The sequence below is a fragment of the Marmota monax genome, unplaced genomic scaffold (genome assembly GCF_021218885.2).
Source record: "Marmota monax isolate L192 unplaced genomic scaffold, Marmota_monax_Labrador192_F-V1.1 WCK01_AAM20220418_F8-fsc00050, whole genome shotgun sequence".
Taxonomy (NCBI): Eukaryota; Metazoa; Chordata; class Mammalia; order Rodentia; family Sciuridae; genus Marmota; species Marmota monax.
Genome location: NW_026694552.1, coordinates 2,009,367 through 2,035,893, shown reverse-complemented (window position 1 = coordinate 2,035,893; position 26,527 = coordinate 2,009,367). Strand labels below are relative to the sequence as shown.

Below are 26,527 nucleotides of genomic sequence, written 5' to 3'. Positions count from 1 at the left end.
TCTAAGGTAGTAAGAAGGGAGCCTATGAGTATTGAATCATAACAGAAAACAACGAAAGGTAAATAACATGCAGTAAAGTATTTTACCATGATAGTAGAGAATTATTTTAGCCCCCAATATAAGAAGATGTCCCTCTTGAATAAAGTTAACAAATTCTTGTTTTCAAAAGAAAAGTGGAAGTAAATTTTGACTAATTCTCTACTATAAAATTATGTTCTAATTTTATAGTAGAGAATTAGTCTCTTCCTTTGGGATTATAAATTCATATTTACTCAAATTCTAAAACATGACTCTGTGGGCCAACAAAGTATTTTGATCTTTTCTCCATAATGATTTTTTCATCTTTAGGATCTCCTACTGTTTAATTACCTTTATGTAATTATATATTCATAGACTCTTCTAAAGGCTACAAGTGTGCATCTTGGCTTTCTCCAGGAGAATTGTTTTCAAACAATTTTGTTTACATTGTGCCTAAAATAAATTTGAAAAACAAAAAAAATACCCTTAAATTTTTCATTAATGACTAAAAGTTTTTGTAATTTTAAATAGTTGTAAGGTGCAAAATTCATAATATGTTGTAAATATTGATATTTTTCAAAAGTAACTATTACACTTGCATATTAAATGTATCTGGTGATATCTCCACACTTTATCAATTTAGTACCAGTAACCATTCATTTGAAAGTATATGTGTAGGGAAATTTCTCAAAAATTAAACATATTTTACTTACAACTCAGAGATTTCACTTTTAAATATATGTCCAAGAGAAATGAAAATATATGCACCCCAAAATGTGCACACAAATGTTTATAACAGCATTATTCATAATAATGAAAAAGTAGAAACAACCAAGCTGTTTATAAAATCTGAATTTGTACATCAAACTTTGTAAGTGCATAACATGTATATTAATAGGCAATACAAAAGGAATGATATTCTGATAGATGGTACAACAAGAATGTAACTTTGAAAACATCATACCACCCAAAAGACCACTTATTGTATTATTCCATCTGTCTTAGGTGTCCAAAATAGGGAAAGTCAAAGAGAAAATGCATAGTGTTTGCCAGAGTATAGGCAAAATTGGGAGTGACCATTTGCAGATATAGTTAATACTTTTTTGCATCTCATGAGATATTGTCTGGGTTTTCTTTTCAAATTTCAAGAAAAGAAATAACATAAGAAAATGTACAAATGGACCAGATTACTTTACAACATATTTCACAGACTGAATTAAATATAGAACATGTCACAAAATTCTTATGGTTGTGCAGTCATATTGGATACATATTAAGTTATGTTTAGAAAGAAAAACTTAAAGAAATAGTCACTTTGGCTAAAACATTAAAAGTGGGGGTATATCTTAAAAATAACAATTTTTGCAATAAATTATCAATAATGCTTGCTCTAAAAATTGTAGATATATCATGATAAAGGAAATGATATAAATTACTTCTGATCCCATTTTTAAAAATCATTACAGATATTTTTAAACAAAGTCTATTTTTTATAAAAGCAAATACTTATATAAGCAGTTATTTATATGTAGACCCTGTGCAACATTCTCTTCCTTTTGAGTCACTTGTAGTACTCAAGTCCATGAATAATATTTGGGCAAAGATATCTTTACCAAATAATAGATGCATATACAAAAATTTGGATATAAAGGGCTCTTCTCATTTACCAAGATCTTTATCTTCTCACAAATGACAATTATTGTGTATGGTCAGTGGTATAATCTCTGTACAAAATGACATAATGTGCCTTAACTCATAATGTAGACAGTTTTTCCAGCTTTATTTAGGTATGATTGACCATTAAAAATAATATATTTAGGGTGATGTTCTTATGAATACATTAATAATAAATGACTGAGATAAGATTTAAATTCAGACTTAAGAAAAAAACAATTTGTAGTTTTTGTAATGTTAATATTCACTGTTAATTCACCATAGTCCTTTTGATATTATACTTTGGCTCCCTTCAGTCCTATTAGTGTTTACACTCAGTCTCCCTTATGTATATCAGGCTCAAAACATATTCCTAGAGTATAACTATAGTATAGGAAAAAAACATAGCCTTAATTTGGAGGGAAATGGAAAATTCAACTAACTAGCACATTTTTTGCCATTCTTTATAGGAAACATAATCATTGTTTACTTTTACAAACAATTTAGGTGTCCTTCTATTAAAAGAAGATACCATTGAAAGTCTGCTGGCTGCAGCTTGTCTCCTGCAACTGACGCAGGTCGTTGAAGTCTGCTCCAGTTTCCTCATAAAGCAGCTCCATCCTTCAAATTGCTTAGGAATTCGATCATTTGGAGATGCCCAGGGCTGTACAGAGCTCCTCAACGTGGCACATAAGTACACCATGGTAAAGTCAATTGTTTCAAAATAACTTGTACAAGTACTATGTAAATACTGGAATAAAATTAAAAGCAATATATAAACATAATTTACAGGTGACTTGCACATAATAGATAAAAATATTTGTCTAGTTAAATTTTGTTAATCTTTGGAACCAAAAAGTTTTATTAAATCTCAAAACTTGGAAAAATGAAAATAATGCCAAAATTGAATTGTGCATGCATATATTGCAAATCAGATCTATATTATTAAGAAAAAAATATTAATTCGCTGATGCTTTTGCCTAATTATTTAAGTTCTAACATTGACATGTTATGATTTATAATGAAAGATAAATATCACTCAATAAGAAAATGCTAATATTAATAGATTAATTGAAAGAGCTTAATAATTACCAAAATTAATAACTCAGACAATTTTTTAGAGCTCTTACTTAAAATGTGCTAGGCACTGGGTTTCTACTCAGCACCACAGAAAAGCAAACCAAAACCCTCTACAATTCTACTATTAATTATATTGAATTAAATGAAAGTGTCAGAATGCTAAACAAGTGCTCTATCACTGAGCTCTGTCCCCAGCCCTATCAGTTTGTGGTAATTATTTAAAATTTCCATAGAATGAAATGATCTTTATTTAGTCAGGTGACAATCACATGAAATATGAGTTGTAAAGAGGCAAGGAAAACTGGACAGAGAATATAAAATAAGCCTTAGCATTAATGTTAATACTATCCTGATGCAAAGAAGAAAATGAACTTTTTTAACCTCTGAGAGTACTGACTGACATAAGAGATGGATCTTTCTATGAAACCTAAAAAGAATATTTTAAACAAGAAATGATTCCAGTTATTTAAGTTTTAAAAAAATGAAAGGCATGTGCTTATAAGTGAAAAAAGAGAATAGCATGTAAAATTGATTAGTAAATGTAACATTATTTTAGTGTAAAGACCATATATATATTTTCTACAGTTTTACACTGATCATAAAATTTTCAAATTTCTAAAATTTGCATTCTCTTAAAATTTCTTGTAAATTTTTCTTCTTCCTTCTTCCCACTCCATATCATTCCTAAATATTTGAAATTGCAAATATATTCCTTAAACAGTACCATTGTGTGGTAATCACATTATAATGGATTTGCATTTTAAAATGTGTCATTTAATTATGCTATTTGTATTCATGTGTCCTAAATACACATGCCACAGAATCTAAAGGAACAGCAGTTATGTAGTTCAAAGGTTAATCTTACCCACAAAAGCCAAACATGAAAACTTCCTGTTAAATTACTTAAATTCTTGAACTAAGTATTAACAGTTTCCTGCCTGGTATCTTACTCTTGCAGACAAAATAAGTTCTGATAAACAGCATGAATTATTTTTGTTACACAAAATGAACTTGTCTTCCTTTTCCTATTATGTGTCCCAAACTGAGTGTTAAAGCAGGATGTGTATAAAAATACAATGGTGTTGTCTCCCTTAATCCTCCTTTAGTATTATGTTAGTATCTATTGTGAGTACAATAAAATAGGTAAAGGGCTTGCTATAATAGTGCTTTTGTAATACTGCAAATAATTTTAGACCATATAATAATGCAAATAATTTTTTTAATATTTGTTTTTAGTTGATGTACCTTTATTTTTTATTTATTTATATGCGGTGCTGAGGATCAAAATAAGTGCCTCACACATGACAGGCAAGTGCACTGCTACTGAGCCCCAGCCCCAACCCAAATACTTTTGATATTTAAGAATAATGTTAAACAATTTAGAGATACAATTACAATCAGGTGAACTGCTAGATTGAATAAGCAGATTGTCCTCTATAATGTGGGTGGGCTTCATCCAGAAATACCCTTAGGGTGACACCCAGAAAAATATTTGGTCAAATGTCTGGGAACTCTGTGACCTAAACAAGTTTCACACATAAAATTAACCATTTCAATCATGTAAATAGTTGTCTGTACCAATGAATCATTCAGCAAGCATGCTATATTCTTTTGTTAAATTTTATAGCAATTTAAATGTAGATGTGGAAAAGAGTTTCATAGTGAATACAAGACACAAAAGAAGATTCTTGGGAAGGTACATAGAAGAAAAAATTATTTACCTTAAACAAGGAGCAAAATAATTTCAAAATCAAAAATTTAAAATCAGACTTTAGGGCTGGGGTTGTGGCTCAGTGGTAGAGTGCTTGCCTTATATGTGTGAGTCACTGGGTTCAATTCTCAGCACCACATATAAATAAATGAATAAAATAAAGGTCCATCAACACTAAAAAATATTTTTTAAAAATCAGACTTTATGCATTACTAATTATTTGTCTACATGTACTGAATACTTCAGGGTCATATGTTGATAATTTAAAATAATACATATATTTGTTATTTAGACTTATCCAGATTGCCCAGCAATTTTCAATAGTCTTATAAGACAGCAACTCGAAGTCATACAAAATTCTATCAGAAAATCAAATTTCTAATTGTATGTAGTATGAACACCAAGTAAACCATTTCTACTACTTTCTTTACTCCCTCAAATGTATAATCAAATTTAATAGACTGTAATCCACCTTTTCCATTGAGTAGGCATCTCTTTCCTTTCTTTGTTCCTTTTGTGTCATTGTAAAATAGACACAAAGGAGAATGAAACAGTGTTTTCCATTATTTACCATAGTTTCAGAGCTTATGTAAATGTTGGCTATTGGTACCCCTAAGTTTTACAGTGTTTTATGTTTTATTAACTCTTTAATAAAAATATTTTATCACTTACCAAAAAGTTTTAGCATTTAAAAAATGCAATAGACGTTATGTTAGAGGGTTACATCTAAGTCCAGATTTTGCAGCTTAATAGATCAAATAATATGTATTGCTGGCTTTCTCATCAGAGTAATTTCACTTCCTCGTAAGAACATATTTTGGATGGTTTAATGCTTGTGAAATATTTTATTAAAGTGTGAAATGCTGTATGAATGAGATATATTAGTAACACTATTGTCATCATTTTCTATGAGTGAGAGGATTTTCAATGTTTCTTTTTAATAGATGAGTTAATTTGAAACTTTATGACATCAGAGCTTCCTTAGGGGTCTATCAGCCTTGAGAATGCTGTATGGATAATTTTGTTATTAGGCTAACTCAGTTCTATAATGACTAATGTACGAGTAGATGTGAGGGATTGATTTGATTCATCCAGAGTCCCCAGTTATTCAGAGTCTGTCTTACTCTACTCTCAGAATATCTGTTTGCTGTGTAACATAAATTACCAGGTGCACATGTTTATGTCCATTTCAGAAGCATACTTTATAGCATTCAAAACTTCATATCTTCATTGTGAAAAATATTGTAGATTAAAATATTTCAAAAATATGTAATGTTTATAAACTAGAAAATATGGTGGTATTTTGATTAAAAAATGGAAACAGCTGTTTAAAAATTGATACTTGCTAAAATACATGAGAAAACATTTATAGAAGGGACATTGGAGATATAACAGAAATTGAAATATAGCCCTACTCTTGTCTGAAGGAACATTTCCTAACCCCTTTCAGATTGTCGAATCTGTTGACTGTGATGCATTAGAGAAGGATACATTTCCCTTGGTCAATAGTAGAACATTCTCTTCCATAAGAGGAAAGACTTTTTCATTTATCTCCTTTTATCATCTCAAAAAAGTACAATCAGTTGCTGCCTCAAATACATAGCTAGAGTTAACTCTCCCAGACCTTCAGGATTGCTTCCACCTCAAAACTTTTCAGCCTTTCTTTGGGTCTTTTTACTAAAGATCAACTAGGCAGTCAGTTCTGGAGTCAAAAACTCTTTTTGTCATGTAAACAGCTGGAAGAAAAAGCAGTATTATCAGCTCTGATATTCTTCATTCTTCCCATGTGATCTGTGAAGTAAAAGACTTTCCTTGTGTTCATTAAATAATTCCTAGTGGAAGCACTTGGACCCTAAGTTTCAGAAGGCTCCAATACTCCTGTCAGATAGCAATAGCACCTATTGCTATAAATGGATATATATCTATCTGACATTTTTAAAGATTAAAAAGTGAAATCCTTTGATATGCTTGTTTCCTTAAGAAAATTCTAAAATACAAAATTTCAGTAGATGACCTTTCTTTTCTAGGAACACTTCATTGAGGTAATAAAAAACCAAGAATTCCTCCTGCTTCCAGCTAATGAAATTTCAAAACTTCTGTGCAGTGATGATATTAATGTGCCTGATGAAGAAACCATTTTCCATGCTCTAATGCAGTGGGTAGGTCATGATGTTCAGACTAGGCAACAAGACCTGGCAACCCTGCTTTCTTATATCCGACTGCCATTACTTCCAGCACAGGTATGGAAATTTCCCCAGGTAATGTATATTAGAGTTCTAAACTACCTCTAGGCACCAATCCATTCTTTTTTAAATTAGTTTTTTTAGTTGTAGGTGAACATAATGCCTTTATTTATTTATTTATTTATTTATTTTTATGTGGTGCTGAGGATTGAACCCAGTGCCTCACCCATGCTAGGTGAGCACTCTACCATTTAGCCACAATCCCAGGCCACCAATCCATTCTTTGATTGCCTATTTATTCAGGGAATATTCAATTTAGTGCACTCAGTATTTATTTCACAGAAAGTCATATTCAACCTTTAATTAGAAATATTAATATGGAAAGAGAGGAAACATGGATAAAAATACAGATAATCCCTACACATCATTATATTAATTGGTTTCAGTTTCCTCTCTTGCTAAATAGCACTTGTACCAAGCAGAGAAAATAACTAGTCTGACACTTTTTCTTTTACTGCTCACCTTCTAGGCAAGGTGTTTATAATAAGTATAAGAGCCTCCCACAGGAAGGTCTAGAAAAGAATCTGATTCTGGATAATATCTACCACCATGAGTAATTATCTGCTATAATTGAAAGCATATTTTCAGATGCACTAGAGCATCATTATAATGGCATCCTCATCATGCTTGCCAAACTGAAGGAATATAGCAAGGATGCTTCTAAGCAAACAACATTGATTTAGGCCTAAGGTTGACTTATCTCTTACTGAATCTTAATATTTGCATTTTAGTGAGACTGCAGTGCAGTGCCACTGCATAATTCCATCATTGATGGTAAGCACAATTTTTTTCTTTAAAAATTTATCAAAATAGATATTATTTATACTATATATAAAAGTATATTACCCATATGCATTTCATATTTATTGGTTCTGTTAAAGTCCTCAAACAGCATCCACATCAGAAAGAGGAGTCTTGTCTAGACTTAGATAGCTTGTGATAGTTTCATAAATATTAAAATTAATCCATTTTTCAACAAAATTGTTAACTGAATGTTAATATTGAAAAAGATTGTTAATCCACTGATAGTTTCTCCATATATTACTTTTAGCTGTTAATTAAATCCCATGAAACTACATACTTGCTTTTAAGACTCCATACATGTGCAATACAATAACATTGATCACCCTTCTAACTATAGCAAATTTATCCAAAGGGCAAGGCAATGGTAACACCTAAAAAAGAAACATTAACATATATATGTAATTTTAGACCCACAGTTCTAAATCTAGAATTGATAGATTAACTTCATAAACTATAGAAATTTTATGTTTATGTGAATATATGTATGCTTATGTGTGTTATTCTCAAGTGATTTATTAGGTTCTCTTAAACGGCACCATTTAAAATGTTATTGTCCCAGAGGAGGGAGGAGGGAAGTGAAAGGAGAAATACTGGGAATGATACTGGCCAAATTATATTGTTATATTATGTGCATGTACCAATATATAACAATGAAGCCTAGGATTATTTACATCTATTTTATACTAATAAAAATATGGAAGAAAAATATGTTCCTGTCCTAGCAATATGGCATTACCTTGGTGCTTATTAGAAACAATTTCTCAGGCCCATTTAAGCAATATTTGGGGGTCATGTTGAGAAATTCATATTTTTAAAATCTCACCAGATGAATTTTAGACATGGAATTTTAAGATGCACTGGTGGGTATAATATATCAGAAGTCTTTAATTTTACATTCCTTTAAGTCTGTTTGACTTTTTTAGCAAAGTAATTTTGTTTGAAGTTATTTTATTGGCATGAAGGGAAATTTCCAGCTCAAACATACAACCAGTAGTCTTTTGTACTCTTATCTCTGAGTGTGTTCTGTACCTATAATATGGATTATTTAAATAATAATAGTAACAATAATAATTTTATAAGTCCTTTTTTATATTCCTTCAGATGATATATGTACAAATTCAAATGGAACAAAGTTGCAATAGATCATTGATACTACTATGAAACTTCTAGTCATTTACATGATAAGTGAAAATAAAAATATCTTACTAATAAGAAACTTAAACTAAAAATAACAAAAATTATACACTTGAATTAGCTTCAGTTATCTTCAAATTTATATAAACTTAAATATTTTCTTTGTAATGGTGGACTCTTCACTTATATGCCATGCATCATTACTTTTCAGTTACTGGCAGATCTAGAAAATAGTTCCATGTTTGCTGGTGATCTTGAGTGTCAGAAGTTACTCATGGAAGCTATGAAGTATCATCTCTTACCTGAAAGAAGACCCATGATGCAAAGCCCTAGAACAAAGCCTAGAAAATCAACTGTGGGATCTCTTTATGCTGTGGGAGGCATGGATGCTATGAAAGGTAAAAGAGAGAAATAGAAAGTGCCTTCATTCCAGAAAGAAAAGATATAGTAAACATTCTCCAAATCAAGAAGGTGGTACTAAAGCCATGTTAAATGAGTGTATATATTTATGTGTGTGTGTATGTGTGTATGTATATATGTATATATATATATATATATATATATATATATATATACATATATATATATATAAATTTTCATAAATAAGTTATTTAATGTAATTCTGTGACTTATTTTTTTCCTTTTCATATGAGATATAATGCTTTCATTGATGTTGACTAAACTCCTAATAGACACTTTCAATGTATGCAAGGAATTTTCAATTTGAATATTCATATTGCTATATGAAATGTTTTCAAGGACCACTTATTTGATGTTGGTCATAAAGGAAAAGGACAAGGACCTTCAGATTTACTTTTTGAGAGAAAGAGTAGTTTCTAGATCCTGTTCTAAAATTCTTGTTAGATAGATACTCAAAGACTAGTTATAAGTAATCATGAAATGCTGGAATTCAAAACTGAAAATAATGATTTTTTATAAGAATTTCATCAAATGTTATAGGGGACAGTTCCTGAAGCCATTATATCTACCAAAACCCTTTGTAGAACTTGTTTTCTATAGTTCTGCCTCTTTACACTTGATTTCTCAGTCTTTCAATCCATATTGCTATAATAGAAAAAATATTTTTAATTGAGTTGGTTGCATATAAAATAAAACCATCAATCTACTTAAAGATAAAATTTATTATTAAATCATACATAGAATGGCTACGTTGTAGAAAATAATACAAAACTAAAAGTTTTATACTACTGGAAACATATTTTTTTCCTCTGATAAGTGTAACTGGAAATTGGAACAGTACACAGGAAATATTCTGATTAATTGTAACCTTGTTGTTTAGTTTCCTGTTTTATGTATAGGAATAAGTTAGGTAATTTTTAAAAAACAAAGTTTATTTAGTTGGAGACTGGAAGCCCAACCTGTTAGAAAAGTAAAAGGGTAAAACATGTACATGTAGAAGAGAAAAACACAACAGAAACTTTGTAATGAAGTGCTATCATGGTAACTATTCCAGTCAAGTAAGAACAGCATTAATCTATTCATAAGAAAGTGACTCATGGCCCTGACTCCTTTTTGATGTCCAACTACCTCTCCATATTACCACCCTGGGGACTAATTTCTCAACAAATATATTTCAGAGAATATGTTAAAATCTCAGAATCTATTTAAAAACAGGAGGCTGAAAACACAATTATTTTCAATGTTAAAGGATTATTTTACAGGTGTTTGTGCTTCAGAATTTACCAAATTACAATGGGATCCTATCATAAGTTTTAAGCCTGGCAACTGTGTATTTTCTTGCATTTTGTTGAATAGAATGAATTTATTAGCATGTTAGAAGTTTTTTGTTATTTAAATTGAAAGGTAATAAATACAAAATTCAAATGTGGTTATCTTTAGTTTCTGATATTATTAATGGAGTCATATTTAATATGAGAATGGAAACTTTTATGTTTATTTTTGTTTGTTTTTCTTATTTTTCAGGTTCTTCTTACATTATTCTTATATAAATGAATGTTTTTAGATAATAGTTATAAGTATCTATAACTCCTTTTCAGTTTCTCTACTTTATATAAGGAAAATTTAATGAAATAGAGCACAAATTAAAAATCAGTACACTTATACAATTAAATACAACATTTTGGGAAGTCTAATAAAATAGTTGTCTGATATATCAGATAAAGGAATAAGGGTAGTAAAATAACTTCATTAATTGTGGTTTGGGTAGAATGAGCCTAAGAATTTTTATCACACAAAAATATGGGGAACTTTCTGTAATCATCAGGATTCCCCAGAGAAACAAAACCAAATAGATTTGGTTCATGTGGAATTGAGTTATGTATTGTGGATGGTTGGCACATCCAAAGTATGTCAAACAGGCTAGCAGGAAGAGTTTCAGTTAGTTTGAGTCCAAGGGCAACATGCAGGCAAAACTCTTTCTTCTTGGGGAGATCGAACTTTTATTTCCATTGATGTCTTCAACTAATTGAACGAGGCCTCCATATATTTTTTAGGGTAATCATATTTACTGAGTCTACTGTTCTGTTAATCTCATTTTTTAAAATACCTTCACAAAAGTATCTGGAAGAATGAATGTTTGATCAAACATCTGGTTGCTTTGGATTAGCCAATTTGAATCATAAAATAGACATCACAACAGGCCCTGTCAATTTGGCACCCATACACATCTCCTAAAACCATGTTTAATTTCCAAATTACCAAGGTCATACTTCCACCTAACATGATACAAGTATGTGCTGCAAACAATGCACTAGAAGATAATATGGAATCATTGGGTGGTATTTACTCTTTTTCTTGATATCCTTTGATGTCTAATTGATGACTTAAATATTAAAATGTAAAGTAAACAATGTTATAATATTGTGATATAAAATCAATTGATCCTATAACAGGAAAAAGGGATAATAGAAGAAAAAAGAAAATTACAGTGCTCATTTATGTAACTCATCTTGTGTTTGTAGCTGGTGTTTTTAATGATCTTCTTCTACTACCCATTCTTTGTTTTCTTTCTCCTCAATAAGCATTTCAGCTGGGCTTAGTTTTTTTTTTTTTTTTTTTTTTTTGAAGGATAACAGGGATTGAACTCATGAGCACTTGACCACTGAGTCACATCCTCAGTCCTATTTTGTATTTTATTTAGAGACAGGGTCTCACTGAGTTGCTTAGCCCCTCACTTTTGCTGAGACTGGCTTTGAACTCACGATCATTCTCTCTCAGGCTCCTCTGCCGCTGGGATTACAGTTGTGCACCCCAGTGCCCAGCAGCTTCTTTTTAAAATTAGTTCATTATAGTCATGAATAATATTGTGGGTATTTTGACCTACTCATAAACGCATAGAACATAACTTGCACCAATTTAATCCCCAGTACTTCCCCTTTCCTACCTCTCTTCCCTCCTACTGATTCACTTGCCCTACTATTTTTCCATTTATTTGTTGTTTTTATACTTGGTGCATTATAGTTATACATAAAGTGGAATTCATTCATTATAATGTATTCATACATGCACATAACATGTATTCACTTTAACTCCATAGTTACTCCCCTTTCACATTTGTCCTCCTTCCTCTTCAATCTCTTTCCTCTACCCCACTGTTCTCCCTTCTATTTTCATGACCTTCCTCATTTTTTTCCTTATGTCTATCTAGCTTCAGCAGATGAGAGAAAACATTAAATTCTTGACATTCTAAGTCTGGCTTATTTCACTTAGCATGATCCTCTCCAGATTCACCCATTTTATCAGCAAATGACATAATTTATTTTTCTTTATTGCTGAGTAAAACTCCATTGATTGTATGTATATATCACAATCACTTTATACATTTATCTATTTATGGGTACCTATTCTGGTTCCATGACTTGGCTATTGTGAATTACACTGCTATTAATATTGCTATGCATGTATCATTATAAATGCTTATTCTAGTTATTGTGGATAAATACCAAGGAGTGCAATACTTGGATCATTTGGTAGTGATATTCCTAGTCTTTTGAAGAATCTCCATATTGCTTTCCAAAGTGGTTGTACTAATTTGCAGTCCCACCAAAAATGCATGAGTGTACTTTTCCCCCCACATCTTCACCAGCAATTATTTTATTCTTGATGATTGCTGTTCTAACTGTAGTGAGGTAAAATTTTAGTGTTATTTTTAGTTGTATTTCCCTCATGGATGTCAAAATGTTTTCAAATATTTGTAGATCACATGCATTTATTTATTTTTGAGAAGTGTCTATTTAGTTCATTTGCACATTTATTGATTTGGTTATTTTTTTTGCTTTAAGTTTTTGAATTTCTATATATCCAGGTTATTAATTCCCCAATGAAATAGTATCTGCCAAAGATTTTCTTCCATTCTGTAGGCTCTGTCTTCACACATTTATTTCCTTTATTGTGCAGAAGCTTTTTAATTTGATGCCATTCCACTTATTGATTCTAGGTCTTATTTCTTGAACTTCCAGGAGTCTTAGTCTTTAGGAAGTTGGTCCCTGTGCCAGTATGTTGGAGTGTTGACCTATGTTTTCTTTTAGCAGTTGCTTTTTTCTTGTCTAATTCCTAGGTCTTAGGTCTACTTTGTATTGATTTTTGTGCAGGGTGAGGTCTAAATATCTAGTTTCATCATTCTACATATAGATAGCCAGTTTTTCCAGCAGTATTTGTTAAAAAGTCTACCTTTTCTCCAATGTATGTTTTTGGCACCTTTGTCAAGGTTAAGATGACTGTTAATATGTGAGTTTTTCTATGTCTTTCATTCAATTCCACTGATCTCCATGCCTGTTTTTATGCCAATACCATGCTCTTTTGTTATTTTATCTCTGTAGTAAAATTTGAGATTTGATATTGTCATGCCTCCAGCATCACTCTTATGGCTTAGTATTGCTTTGATTATTCTGGGTCTTTTATTTTTCCAAATGAATTTTAGAATTGTTTCTTCTAGTTCTGTGCTAAATGTCATTGGTATTTTTATGGCAATCACATTGAATCTATAGATCACTTTTGGTAATATTGCCACTTTAACAATATTAATTCTGCCTATACAAAAATATGGGAGGTATTTCCATCTTCTGAGACCTACAATTTCTTTTTCCTGATGTTCCATAGTTTTTATTGTAGAGGTACTTCACATCCTTGGTTAGATTTGGTATCAAGTGTGTTATACACTTCTTAGAATAAATTTGGGAGTGTCCCTTCCCTTTCTATTGCATTTCTTGTATTGAGACTATTGTGAATGTAATTATTTTCCTAATTTCTCTCTCAGCAGAATCATTGTTGGGGTACAGGGAAGTCATTGACTTATTTATTTTGATCTTGCATCCTTCTATTTTACTGAATTTGTTTATTGCCTCTGTATATCTTCTGGTGTTTTTTGTAGTCTTCTACATATATTATCATGTAATCAGCAAACAGATACTTCTACTTATTTTTTTTCCTATATGTAATCCTTTTATTTCAGTCTGTTCCCTGAATTCTCTAAAGTTTCAAGAAATATATTGAATAGAAGTGATGAGAGTGGACATCTTTGTCTTGTTTCCTGATTTTAGAGTATATTCTTTTAGTTTCTCTCCATTCAATATGATGTTTGCATTGGCTTTAGATTTGTTGTATATAGTTTTTATGATGTTCAGATAAGTTCTTTGTATTCCTAGTTTCTTCAGTGTTTTTAGCAAGAATGTGTCCTGGACTTTGTTGACTTTTCTGCATCTATTGATAAGACCATGTGTTTTTTTTTGTCTAATTCTATTTATGTGGTGAATCACATTTATTGATTTGTATATGTTTGACCAACTATGCATCTCTTCAGTGAAATGAGCCTCATTATTATGTACGATCATTAATATGTTTTTTGAGAGAGAGAGAGAGAGAGAGAGAGAGAGAGAGAGAGAGAATTTTTTAATATTTATTTTTTAGTTTCTGGTGGACACAGCATCTTTATTTTACTTTTATGTGGTGCTGAGAATCAAACCCAGTGCCCCGCACATGCCAGGCAAGCACACTACCGCTTGAGCTACATCCCCAGCCCCATTAATATGTTTTTTAATGTGGAATGCTAATATTTTATTAAGAATTTTTATATCTAAGTTCATCAGGGATATTTGTCTGTAGTTTTTTTTTTCTTTACATTTCTTAATATGGTTTTGGTATCAAGTGTGTTACACACTTCTTAGAATAAATTTGGGAGTGTCCCTTCCCTTTCTATTGCATGGAATAATTTGAGGGTTATTGGTATTAGTTCTTCTTTACAGATCTGCTAGAACTCAGCTGAGAATCCACCTGGTTATGGAGTTTTCTTAACTGGAAGGCTTCTAATTATTGATTCAATCTCATTTCTTGATATTGGTGTGCTTAGGTTTTCTATATCCTCCTGGTTCAGTTTGGGTAAGACATATGTAACTAGCAATACCCTCTAGATTTTCCAGTCTTTATTGGAGTATAAATTTTCAAAATTGTCCCTAATAATCCTCTTGATTTTACAAATGTTTGTGATATCGTCTTTTACATTTCTACATTTATTGATTGGGTTATCTCTTTTTCTTTTGGCTAGTTTGGCTAAGTATTTATCAATTTTGTTCATCTTTTCAAAGAACCAATACTTTCTTTCATTGATCCTTTGTATTTTTTATTCTCAATTTCATTACTTTTGACTCTTAATTATATCCTGTCTTCTGTTGGTCTCAGAATTAGTTTGTTCTTGCTTTTCTAGGGCTTTGAGGTCTTTCTCTTTTTTATGTAGACACTCAGTATTATAAACTTTCCTCTTAAAACTGCTTCATAATGTCCTGGAGATTATGTTTTATCTCTATTCTTGTTTCTAATAATTGGTTTGGTTTCCCTCCTGATTTCTACTATGAACCATTTCTCCTTCAAAAGTACAATATTCAAATTCCATATATTAAAATTATTTCTTTTTATCTTGTAATTGATTTCTAATTTTATTTCATTATTTTCTCACAATATGAAAAATTATCTCTATTTTTTATATGTTAAGTCTTGCTTTGTGTCGTAAAATATGGTATATTTTGGAGGAGATTCCATATGTATCTGAAAAGAAGGTGACCTCTGTTGGAGATGAATGAAATATTATATAAATGACTGATAGGTCTGTTTATTTAATATTATTTTGTAGGTCTGAAGAAACTTGATTTTTTTTATGTGGATGAGCTATCTGTTGGTGAAAGAAGTCTGTTGAAACAACCCAGTAGTATTGTATTTGGGGATAACTAAGTCATCATATATTGAGTAGGGTTTGTTTTATGTTAGTAAGTGTGCTAATATTTGAGGCAGAAATATTCACAATCATTATTCTTGCTGAATAGTTCCTTCACCAGTATAATATTGTAAAGACTTTTTATAATGTATATAAAAGAATGATGACAATGAATAGAATGTTCTAAGCAGGATCAAGGTTGAAATTTAAAAATGGTAAAATGATAAACTTTGTTTATCTTGTACATACAAGCTACTCATTAATGTTTTATTTATTAAAATAATGAATTATCTGTCTTTTATTATTAATTTTTACTCTAAGTCAGCTTTGTCAGTTATGAGAATAGCTACCCTGGTTTGTCTTTGTACTATGTTTGCATTATATATCTTTTATTATCCTTTCATCTTTAGTCTATGGCTCTCTTTGCCTGTAAGGTGAGTCTTCTGTAAACAATACATGGGTACATCTTGTTTTCTAGTTCATTCTGCCAGTCTATATCTTGTAATTTGAGATTTGAGACCAGTTTTCATTTAGTGTTATTATAGAGAGATGATTACCATATTATGCTATTTTAATTTACTTCTAATATCTAATTCTTTTATTTGGCTATACTTGTAATATTCATCCATTTGCTGGCTCTAACATTTGTTTTTCATTATATCTACATGTAATATTTTATTGAATATTTTGAATAGTACTTAATTTGTAGTCAAAATTCTTTTAGTTTCTGCCTATATTAGAGGGTTTTTTTCTCATTTTCAATTCTGAAGGATAGCTTTGCTTGATATAGAAATCCTGGTTGTCAAGCATTACCTCTCAGGACTTGGTATGTACTGTTCTAATCCCTCCTGGCTTTTAGAGACTGAACTGAAAATGAGGAGTATTTTGTATTTGCCTCTAAATATGATCTGCTATTTTTCTCTTGTGGATTCTAAAATGTTGTCCTTTTTCTGTGTAATAGGTGTTTTAATGTGTCATGAAGAGAATCATTTCTGATCTTATTTATTTGGGATTCTAAAGGGTTCACATATTTGGATTTCCCTTTCGTTCCCAAGCTTTGAAAAATATTTTGATATTATTTCACTGAAAGTATGGTAAATTCCCTTAGTTTGTATCTCAGTATCTTTTTCTAAGCTAATATTCTAAGATTTGGTTTCTTAATACTATCTCATTTTTCTTGAACACTCTGGCCATAGTCACTTATCATGTTTTCATTTTTGTTTACTGGGTTTCAAGATTATATTCCTCATTTGATGCCTGAAAATCTGTGTTATACATAGTCTAATCTCTTGGCTATAGTTTCAAACAAAATTTTTAATTTGATTTATTGAATATTTCATTTTCAGTATTTCTACTTAGTTCTTCTCCATAACCTCCATCTGTTTATTGCAGTGTTTTTCCCTTTCTGTATTTTCTTAGTTCATTCCTTAGATTATTTTTTAGTTCATTTATCATTTTAATTATCAACTCAATTTCATAAAATGAGTAAAATGGGAGCCTATAATCCCTAGTCTCTGTTACCACAGTTTGTTATGGAAAGTAGAGACCATTATTTTGAGACCCTTTGAGTTCCTACTATGTGGAGACACTATAAATGTCTCTATGGGATGTTGCAGATTGCTAGAAGAATACTTAAAGTTCCAATTTTTGAGTACCCAATCCTTGATTGTCATTTTCAAACATCATTTCTAATCCTTACAACCATACTGCAAAAGAAGTTTTATTACTTCTAATTTGCACATATTAATATTAGTTAGCCAACCCAAGGACAAACATGGAGAAAGTCTAGAAATTGAATTCTGACTCAAATTCTGTGTGTGTCTTTTTATACTACCACTATTCTAAAAGTAAGAACAATAGCAAAACACTCTATTTCTTATATGCCTTAGAATCTCTTGAAAAATAAAAAGTGGGGTAAAGAAAGAAATATAACAAAGAACATTAAAATGTAACATATTTATATAAACCAATATTATATCGAAAAATGTCAATTACCATTCTTTCATAAAACTATAAAAATATTATCTATAATTAGAGTTTTTATTGTGTGTTATTTCAGTTATTTTTAAAAGATATAATATTTTCAGCTTTCACCTTTTGATGTCTATTAAATATAGTACTTCCTCTGTTTTTAATTTCCTCTCTGACTCATGCAATAAACTCAGAATTAATTGCTAAATATAGATACCACACAAATTAATAATAACTTTTAGAATGTATCTGAAAGAATAATCAGAAAAGTTCTATGTGTGAACAAGGTTGAAATTTTACAATGGTCCAATGATAAACTTTGTACATATAAACTATTTAGTAATGATTTATTCATTAAAAGCAATGAATTCTGAGAGACAATACCACATATGATAAAGGAAATGTGATTATAGTCACTTTTAGTTCATTTTAAAAATAAATAAAGGAAATCATTAATTCATATATATTCACAACTGCAGGAATTATTGTGTTCCCAGCAGTATTACAAAGTTTAATGGGATTTGTTCATTCTTGCTAAGATTATAATTAACAAATTGAGCTTCAAAATGCCTTGAGAAACAGTATTTGTAACATTCTCAGCAAAAGAGTGATCTCCACAGAAAAAATACAAAAAAGCCAAAATATAATTTATGATTTTTTTCCATGAAATGTGGAGCTATCATAATAAACTAGCTAGAGAATTTACATCTTAATTAGTTGGCACATTAGTGGGTATGGGCAAATGGGATAGGGAATTCTCCTGAATTCAAGATACCAAACTACTGGTTCATAAACATTCATGTTGGTAACAGAGAAGTGAGAAATAAACTTATTTGACAGTTAATATAATTCCTGGAAATATTAATCTGGCATAAGGCAAATGTCTGCAACTTTCAGTGTAAACCTTCTGTATACAGATAATTAATGTAGCTTTGTACAGTTTCCTACCTAATTACTTCAACATGAATATCACCATGATATCAATAATTAATACAGCCTAGCTTTTGTGTCCTAATCTAAATTGGCTAGCTTGTAAAGTCCACTAATGGAAAGAGTTAGAAGTAAAGAAGTTAACATTTACAAATGTATTCATGTATATGTATGTATGTATATGTATGAATATATGTACATATACATATATGGAGAAAGATTTTGGAAAATTGGAAGAAGGAAATATGAAAACATTCAGAGAAAACTAGTTGAAAGAAACAGGAGTGAAACTAGATGTGTTTGTAGATATTCAAGTTTGAACAGTGTCATCTGAATATGTTTAGTGCAGAAATGATAATCTAATAAAAAATGTAACCCAACAAAAATATTCAGATTTAACAAAATATCTAAAATGTACTATGATCAAATTTTGACTTGATGTTACCCCATACCATAGCCTTATAACTGCCATAGAATAAACTTCAGATATTAATTTTTTCCATAATAACTGATGGATTTTTTTCTCCACAAATCTCTCAGTAAAGGGACAATTAGAAAATGTAATTTTCATATCTCTGTTCTTGGCTTTGTGCAATTGGTATGAAGATTCCTAAACTTTCCACATAGTATATTAGGAACACTATTGGTTTGAATAATAATTTTAGCATTTTCCATCATAGTTAGTACTGAAAGAAGGCTCTATTTTGTGCAAAATCTTCTTTTACTGTATCAGCAGCAATTATGACTGAATGATAATCAAGAATTGTCTGCAGAAGTTACAATTTATTATTACTTATAATGATGGTAGTGATAATTTCCCATGGCCATAAAAATTTTTAGTAATAGGGTAGAAAATGAAATTTTATTAAAATCTAAAGTAATACCTCAGATTTCTATAGTCTTAACCATGATTTGTGATACTACCATGAAACATTGTGTGTATCAGTTCCTTGTTCTTTAGTCATTTGTCTTTTAAAACACACATGCACACACCTTACAACCTGAACAGTGGAGCAGAAATCAACATACCCAATGCTCATACGTAACTAAAACTGTAAAAGACGTGTAAATATTGAATAATAGAATCCAAGGTATGTTTTATAAAATATAATATTTCACACATGTATTAGTACTACCAATAGCACAATATTGCCAAATGAGGTATAAATATATAATATATATGCCATATGTATTATTTTATTCTGACTTTTCCATTTTGACCCAAAAGTGGTAAGTAAATATTTTACCCTTTGCTTTATCTGTCATGTTGTAGTGTCATCTGGGCTACTTAGTGCAGTATGAGCTGCAATCCTTGATAATTTACTATAAGTTGTGGATATAAAAATATAATGTGAATTATGTCAACTTAAAATTTTTAATATAAATGATTTTTACCATTGTCAAATATCCCTTTAACAGGTACCACTACAATTGAAAAATATGACCTCAGAACCAACAATTGGCTGCATATTGGCACCATGAGTGGCCGTAGGCTTCAGTTTGGTGTTGCAGTTATTGATAATAAGCTTTATGTTGTGGGAGGAAGAGATGGTCTAAAAACTTTGAATACTGTCGAATGTTTTAATCCTGTTGCCAAAATCTGGATTGTCATGCCTCCCATGTCAACACACAGGCATGGCTTAGGTAAGAATTAATGCTATATAATTCATTAAGAATGTATAGTAAATTTTTTTTAAATGAACCATAGTTTTACATTTTTGGACTTTAGTCAAACTCTAGGTCAAAATGATTCCAAATGCTGAAAAGCTTAAGCAAATATTAAAAACCCATGAAACTCTTTAAATGTAATAGATTACATACTTGTTAATCCTGCTTCCTTTATACCATTTTTAAAAGAGGATTATATTTTAACAAAGATAGCAACTTTAGGTAGGTTATATTATTGAGGAACCTAAAATTACAACAGGAAGTTTTCTCCTTAGCTCAATATAGAGAGGAGACCATTTGATGATAGAGAGATATTATGTTTCTAGTTAGATGAATTATGTATCTTCCCACAAGAATCAAATCTATATTTCTTCAAAACTCTTAGGATGCAGGTCCAAGGTAAAGTTGTTTCAGAGAAACACTTTGGTTGAAAACAATTTTAACTTATACATTGCCCAGCAGTTTCCAAGAAGTTTAAGATAAATGAAGTAAGGACTTATGGAATAGTGGGACATATTTATTCTCCTGAATATCTGTCAGGATACATCTTTCTTCATACTAGATTCCATATGTTTGAGATGTCATAGTGTTGATTAAAAAACACCACTAGAATTGGCTTTTTTAATAATGAACTTTTTATAGCTGAAGTATGGCAGATCCAGGACTGGTATCACCTCTACCAATTATCCAGATAAATTGTTTCTGTCACATATGCACTATGTGATTATTAAGATTGGTTATGTCAGTATAGTTCTTACAGATAAGAAATCATGTCCTGTAGAAAAAAAAATCAGAGCAAGTTTGTTTTCAATATAATTAATGTTATTAAAGAGGTAGGAAAGAAGATGAAGATACATCACTGAAAGGGGGATTGATATGATGAATAAAGTGTAGAAAAACTCAATGATATGATTTCTGAGAACAGATAGGAAGCAGAGAACAAACTACTAATTAAATCTTAAAACTCAATGTCTGGTTAATTATCTCACAGTACTCTTTTTTATCTATATATTAAATAACAAGAGTTAAAACGATATGGTACATTCAGTCTAGAATTCCAGGTTTTTCTAAGATTGAATATTTTATCTACCTCTTGCATTAAAATAACACATTGACTTTATGCCAGAAAGAAAACAGTTTCCCATTTTTTTATTGCATACCTAGAAATGGTGCATTCTGTGTCTTCTTTGACTTCAGTAGCAACAATACCCTTCTATGGTAAAGTAGCTATAACTAAAAGTTTTCTAGGTTTAGAAGACTATATTTAGCCTGGGATCAAATTGAGTAAATTATTTCTATGAAGGCAAAACCATTTGAGAAGTATAGCAATTTTTGAGTAGTAGGTTGCTTGTGAAATGAAACAGTGCATATTGTGAATGACACTTAGTTGAATTCTAACACTATATTTATCTTATAGGTGTAGCCACACTTGAAGGACCAATGTATGCTGTAGGTGGTCATGATGGGTGGAGTTATCTAAATACTGTAGAAAGATGGGATCCTGAGGGACGCCAGTGGAATTATGTGGCCAGTATGTCTACTCCTAGAAGCACAGTTGGTGTTGTTGCATTAAACAATAAGTAAGTCCAGACATACATATTCTTTGTTCCCAAGTCATGTAATACAGAACTTCATAAACATGATCCATCAATAAATAAGCCTTTTAAGTGTTCAGAACATGTTTGTTATCTATCATAAAAACATTTTGTTGTAACTTTCCAGTCATTAAAATGAAAGTATTTGTTTAAAATAGATATGTGGTAAAATATTCTGTAGACCCTTGATATTCAGAGTGTGGTCCTAGGACAGGCAACATCAGCATTTCTTGAGGTCCATTCAGTAGTGCTGAATCTTTGCGTCAGAATCTATATGTAACCCAGATCCTCAGTAGAGGTATAGGAACATATATCTGACACTTTTGCAGCAATCAGGTCTATTTTTACTCTTAAGAAGCTAACACTTTTATATTAATATTTACTCTTTTAAAAAATATTTTTATTTGTAGATGGACACAACCAATACCTTTTTTCATGTGGTGCAGAGAATCAAATCCAGTTCCTCAGATGTGCTAGGCAAGAGCTCTACCAATGGGCTACAATTCCAGCCCTAATATTTAATCTTGATTTATCAAAATTTTGTCTGCCTCTGTTTGTACAAAAGTATTTTTGTAGTTGTTTTGTTTCTTTGGGGTTTTTTTGGTTCTACAGTTGCTTTCCTGAGTGTTCAGCATTTCCAACAATGGAAGCCCACCTAGTTTCACTCTTCCTCAATATTTGCCTTTTCCCCAAGAGAGCAAGCCAATATACTTAAAACTGATAATGTTAAAGGTTTTCAAGTGATTGAATTGTTACCAGATAGTTACAGGCTTTTTGAGATGGAACCTTTGGAGACAAATGATAAGCATATAGAAAGGGTTTGCATGATAATGTGTAATAAGAATTGTAATGCAAAAAAAAGTACATGTATAAAGACATGAATTGGCATGAACATACTTTATATACAAAGATATGAAAAGTTGTGTTCTATATGTATAATAAGAATTATAATCATTCCGCTGTTGTGTATTTTTAAAAATGAAATCAATTAAATTAAAAAAAAGAAATTGAAAATATTAAAATAAAAAAAAGAATTTCAAACAATAGGGTGGATCAGTGGCAGGAGACAGCCTTGTCTCTCTGTACTAATTATTCATAAAGCCAATACCTCAACATATAAATGATTTCAATGAAATTTCAACACAAATGGATTTTAAAATATTGCACAAAAAGATACAGGAAATTTTTATATGTTAAAGGAGATCCATATTTAAAATGTTTTAGAGCTTAAATTACATCTAAATCTATCTCTGGTATGACCCAAATGATGTCAGGTGATTCAGTAATACAATCTTCTATAGAGAACAGGTTGAAATTATCAACTTTGATTCATTTAATTTTGTTTTGATTAGTTGCTGTTATTTAAAACTCATTATGAAGGGTATTTATACACATATGGTTCTATAAATGTTTATCATCTTTATTGTTACAAGAATAAATTGGATTAAAAATACTGTTCATCAAAAGAATTGACATTTTAAAGTTAATGGGAGAAATACTATAGTCTAGTTATTTTCCAAGCTAGAAAAATCCAGCTTATGTGTTCTCTCCTATCCTTTTAATTATTTATTAAGTTAATAGCTTCTTAGTGATAGATATTTTCATAATAAATAAAATGCTTCATGACAGGGATTCTGATACTGAGCAATTGGACCTAACTAAAATTGCAAGTTTACTAAGGTTGGTCTTTGGAACCATTTTCCCAAAACTTTTGGTATCTCCCTCCCTTTTCTGTTAATTTCCCATGGGTTCTTTTATCTATTTGTTAAAGTTATTTTGATGAAAATGGTGAAGGAGAGAGGATTAGGGTAGGATAGACCTTTATAGTTGCCCCCAGATAACTATCCATTCACAAATTCTGTTACAAAATATTTAGGGACTTTAGAATATGAAAGCAGAAATGTCAGAAAATTGAATTACTTTATATGAGGTTATTTTGCTTTCATTTCTAGGCATGTGCTTTGTTTATACACACACACACACACACACACGTATGTACAATTATATTTTTTCTAGGTTATATGCTATTGGTGGACGTGATGGAAGTTCCTGCCTCAAATCAATGGAATATTTTGACCCACATACTAACAAGTGGAGTCTGTGTTCTCCAATGTCCAAAAGACGAGGAGGTGTGGGAGTTGCAACATACAATGGATTCTTATATGTTGTAGGGGGTCATGATGCCCCTGCTTCTAACCATTGCTCCAGGCTTTCTGACTGTGTGGAAAGGTAAATTGTTTCTATTTATTTTTGTGTGGGATCATTTGGTTATTTCATTGTTTCAGAAATAAAAAAGATTTTTAAACTATAAGAAAGTAATTTTCCAAATAATTGTTAATCTTTTTTTTATTTTTTCCCAGTGGATTAGTCCTTTTTCGGCACTGGGGATTGAACCCAGGGGCACTTAACTACTAAGACACATCCCCAGCCCTTTTTTTATATTTTATTTAGAGACAGGGTCTCACTGTGTTACTAGGGTCTTACTAAATTGCTGAGGCTAGCTTTAAACTCACCATCCTTCTGACTCAGTGTCCCGAGACACTGGGATTACAGGCATGTGCCACTCTGGCTGGCTTCTACTTGCTCTTACACTCAAAATATTTTGGAAAAAAATCCTCCTCATGCATTTTGTAGTCAGCGTAAAAACTTAAAAGTATGATATCTTACTGTGTGATAATCACACAAATAGAGACAAAAGTGATGAAAGAATAAGGAAATTGTATCCTAAGCTACATCAGTCAATTCATTTACCAGAATCAAATGAAATTAAGTTTATAATTTCTAAAATCAGATCAGTCATCAAAAGTATAAAGACTTTACTTCCTCAAAATATACAGGGAAAACTCCAGTAGAAAGGTGTTAATAGTTTTCAGAATGTTGATTCTATTGCAATAAATATTTCCTTTCCCATAGGTAAGTTCTTTGAATGGGAGACATTCATTGGGTGAATAGTGTGGTATGTTGCTGAAAATAACCTGTACTTTGTAGTTCTACCAAAGTAGGTGGGAATTTCTGGTCTAGAAAAAGGCCAAGGAGGTAAAAGGAGAAAGTTTTGTAAATGAGAGCATAAAGTTTGGGTTGAAATATAATTTGAAAAGGCAATTTGTTAATAGCAGATTGTTATATGACCTAAAATAACAAAGTAGACATTTTGGGACTTGATCTTGTAGACAAAGGAATATTTAAATGTGAGGGAATTGAAATATCATAAAGAAAGCAGTTTGGATGAAATTTATCCAACTATGGTATTGAAGCATAAACTGTAGTAAGAAAAGACTTAAGGAAGAAAACTAATATTTTACTTGTGGAAAGCATTAATATTGAATCATAATAAGTAATTATATCTAATAGTTTCTTACTTACATATTATTTATTAAACAATAGCCATCCCAAAGTTTGTGAAGTATCGTCTCATTGTGGTGTAATTTCTATTTTCCTAAGGATTATTGATTTTGAGCATCTTATCAGATGCTATTAGACTTTGGGGTATTTTTTTTTTTAGAGTAATGTCTGTTGAAGTGCTTTGCAATTTTAAAAATAAGGATGTTTATTTTTGTTATTCAGGTAAAAGAATTCTTTACATATTGTTGAAATTAATTGCCTGTCTGATATGTGATTTTCAAATAATTTCTCCATTGTATTTCCTTTTCATCATATTGATAATGTTTGTGATGCAAAACATTTTAAATTTTGATGGAATCCTATTTATCTATTTGTATTCTTTTAAACTATATTTTTGGTGCCATATCTAAGAATTGCTTGCCAAATACAATGTCAGTAAGCTTTTCATCTATGTTTTCCTCTTAGAATTTTATAGTTTTTGGCTCTTTGATCCATTTAAGCTAATTTTCATGTGCAGAATAGAAGTCCAACTTTATTTTTGCATTCTTATATCCTGTTTTCCCATCAGAATTTGCTGAAAAATCTCCCCTTCCTCATTAGATGGTCTTGGCTCTATTGCACAAAATTATTTGACTATGAATGTGGGGATTGTTTTCTGAGATCTCCATTCTGTTCCACTGGTCTTTTTTTTTTTTTTTTTTTTTTTAATTTTTTATTGTTGGCTGTTCAAAACATTACATAGTTCTTGATATATCATATTTCACAATTTGATTCAAGTGGGTTATGAGCTCCCATTTTTACCCCATATACAGATTGCAGAATCACATCAGTTACACATCCATTGATTTACATATTGCCATACTAGTGTCTGTTGTATTCTGCTGCCTTTCCTATCCTCTACTATCCCCCCTCCCCTCGCCTCCCCTCCCCTCCCCTCCCCTCCCCTCCCCTCCCCTCTTCTCTCTCTGCTCCCTCTACTGACATTCGTTTGTCCCCCTTATATTATTTTTCCCCTTCCCCTCACTTCCTCTTGTATGTACTTTTGTATAACTCTGAGGGTCTCCTTCCATTTCCATGCATTTTCCCTTCTCTCTCCCTTTCCCTCCCACCTCTCATCCCTGTTTAATGTTAATCTTCTTCTCCTGCTCTTCGACCCTACTCTGTTCTTAGTTACTCTCCTTATATCAAAGAAGAC

The 26,527-nt window shown here is 30.9% G+C and overlaps 1 protein-coding gene across 3 annotated transcripts in view; it reads left to right on the top strand.

Moving 5' to 3' along the window:
- Klhl4 (kelch like family member 4) overlaps positions 1-26,527 on the top strand; it is a 102,747-nt gene that overhangs the window by 57,169 nt on the left and 19,051 nt on the right. For all 3 annotated transcript variants that reach the window (XM_058571600.1, XM_046420856.2, XM_046420857.2), the window contains exons 4-9: positions 2,179-2,375; positions 6,490-6,702; positions 8,855-9,041; positions 20,147-20,371; positions 21,813-21,975; positions 24,007-24,219. In XM_058571600.1, coding sequence (XP_058427583.1) covers positions 2,179-2,375; positions 6,490-6,702; positions 8,855-9,041; positions 20,147-20,371; positions 21,813-21,975; positions 24,007-24,219 — 1,198 coding nt within the window. The remainder of the gene's footprint in view (positions 1-2,178; positions 2,376-6,489; positions 6,703-8,854; positions 9,042-20,146; positions 20,372-21,812; positions 21,976-24,006; positions 24,220-26,527) is intronic.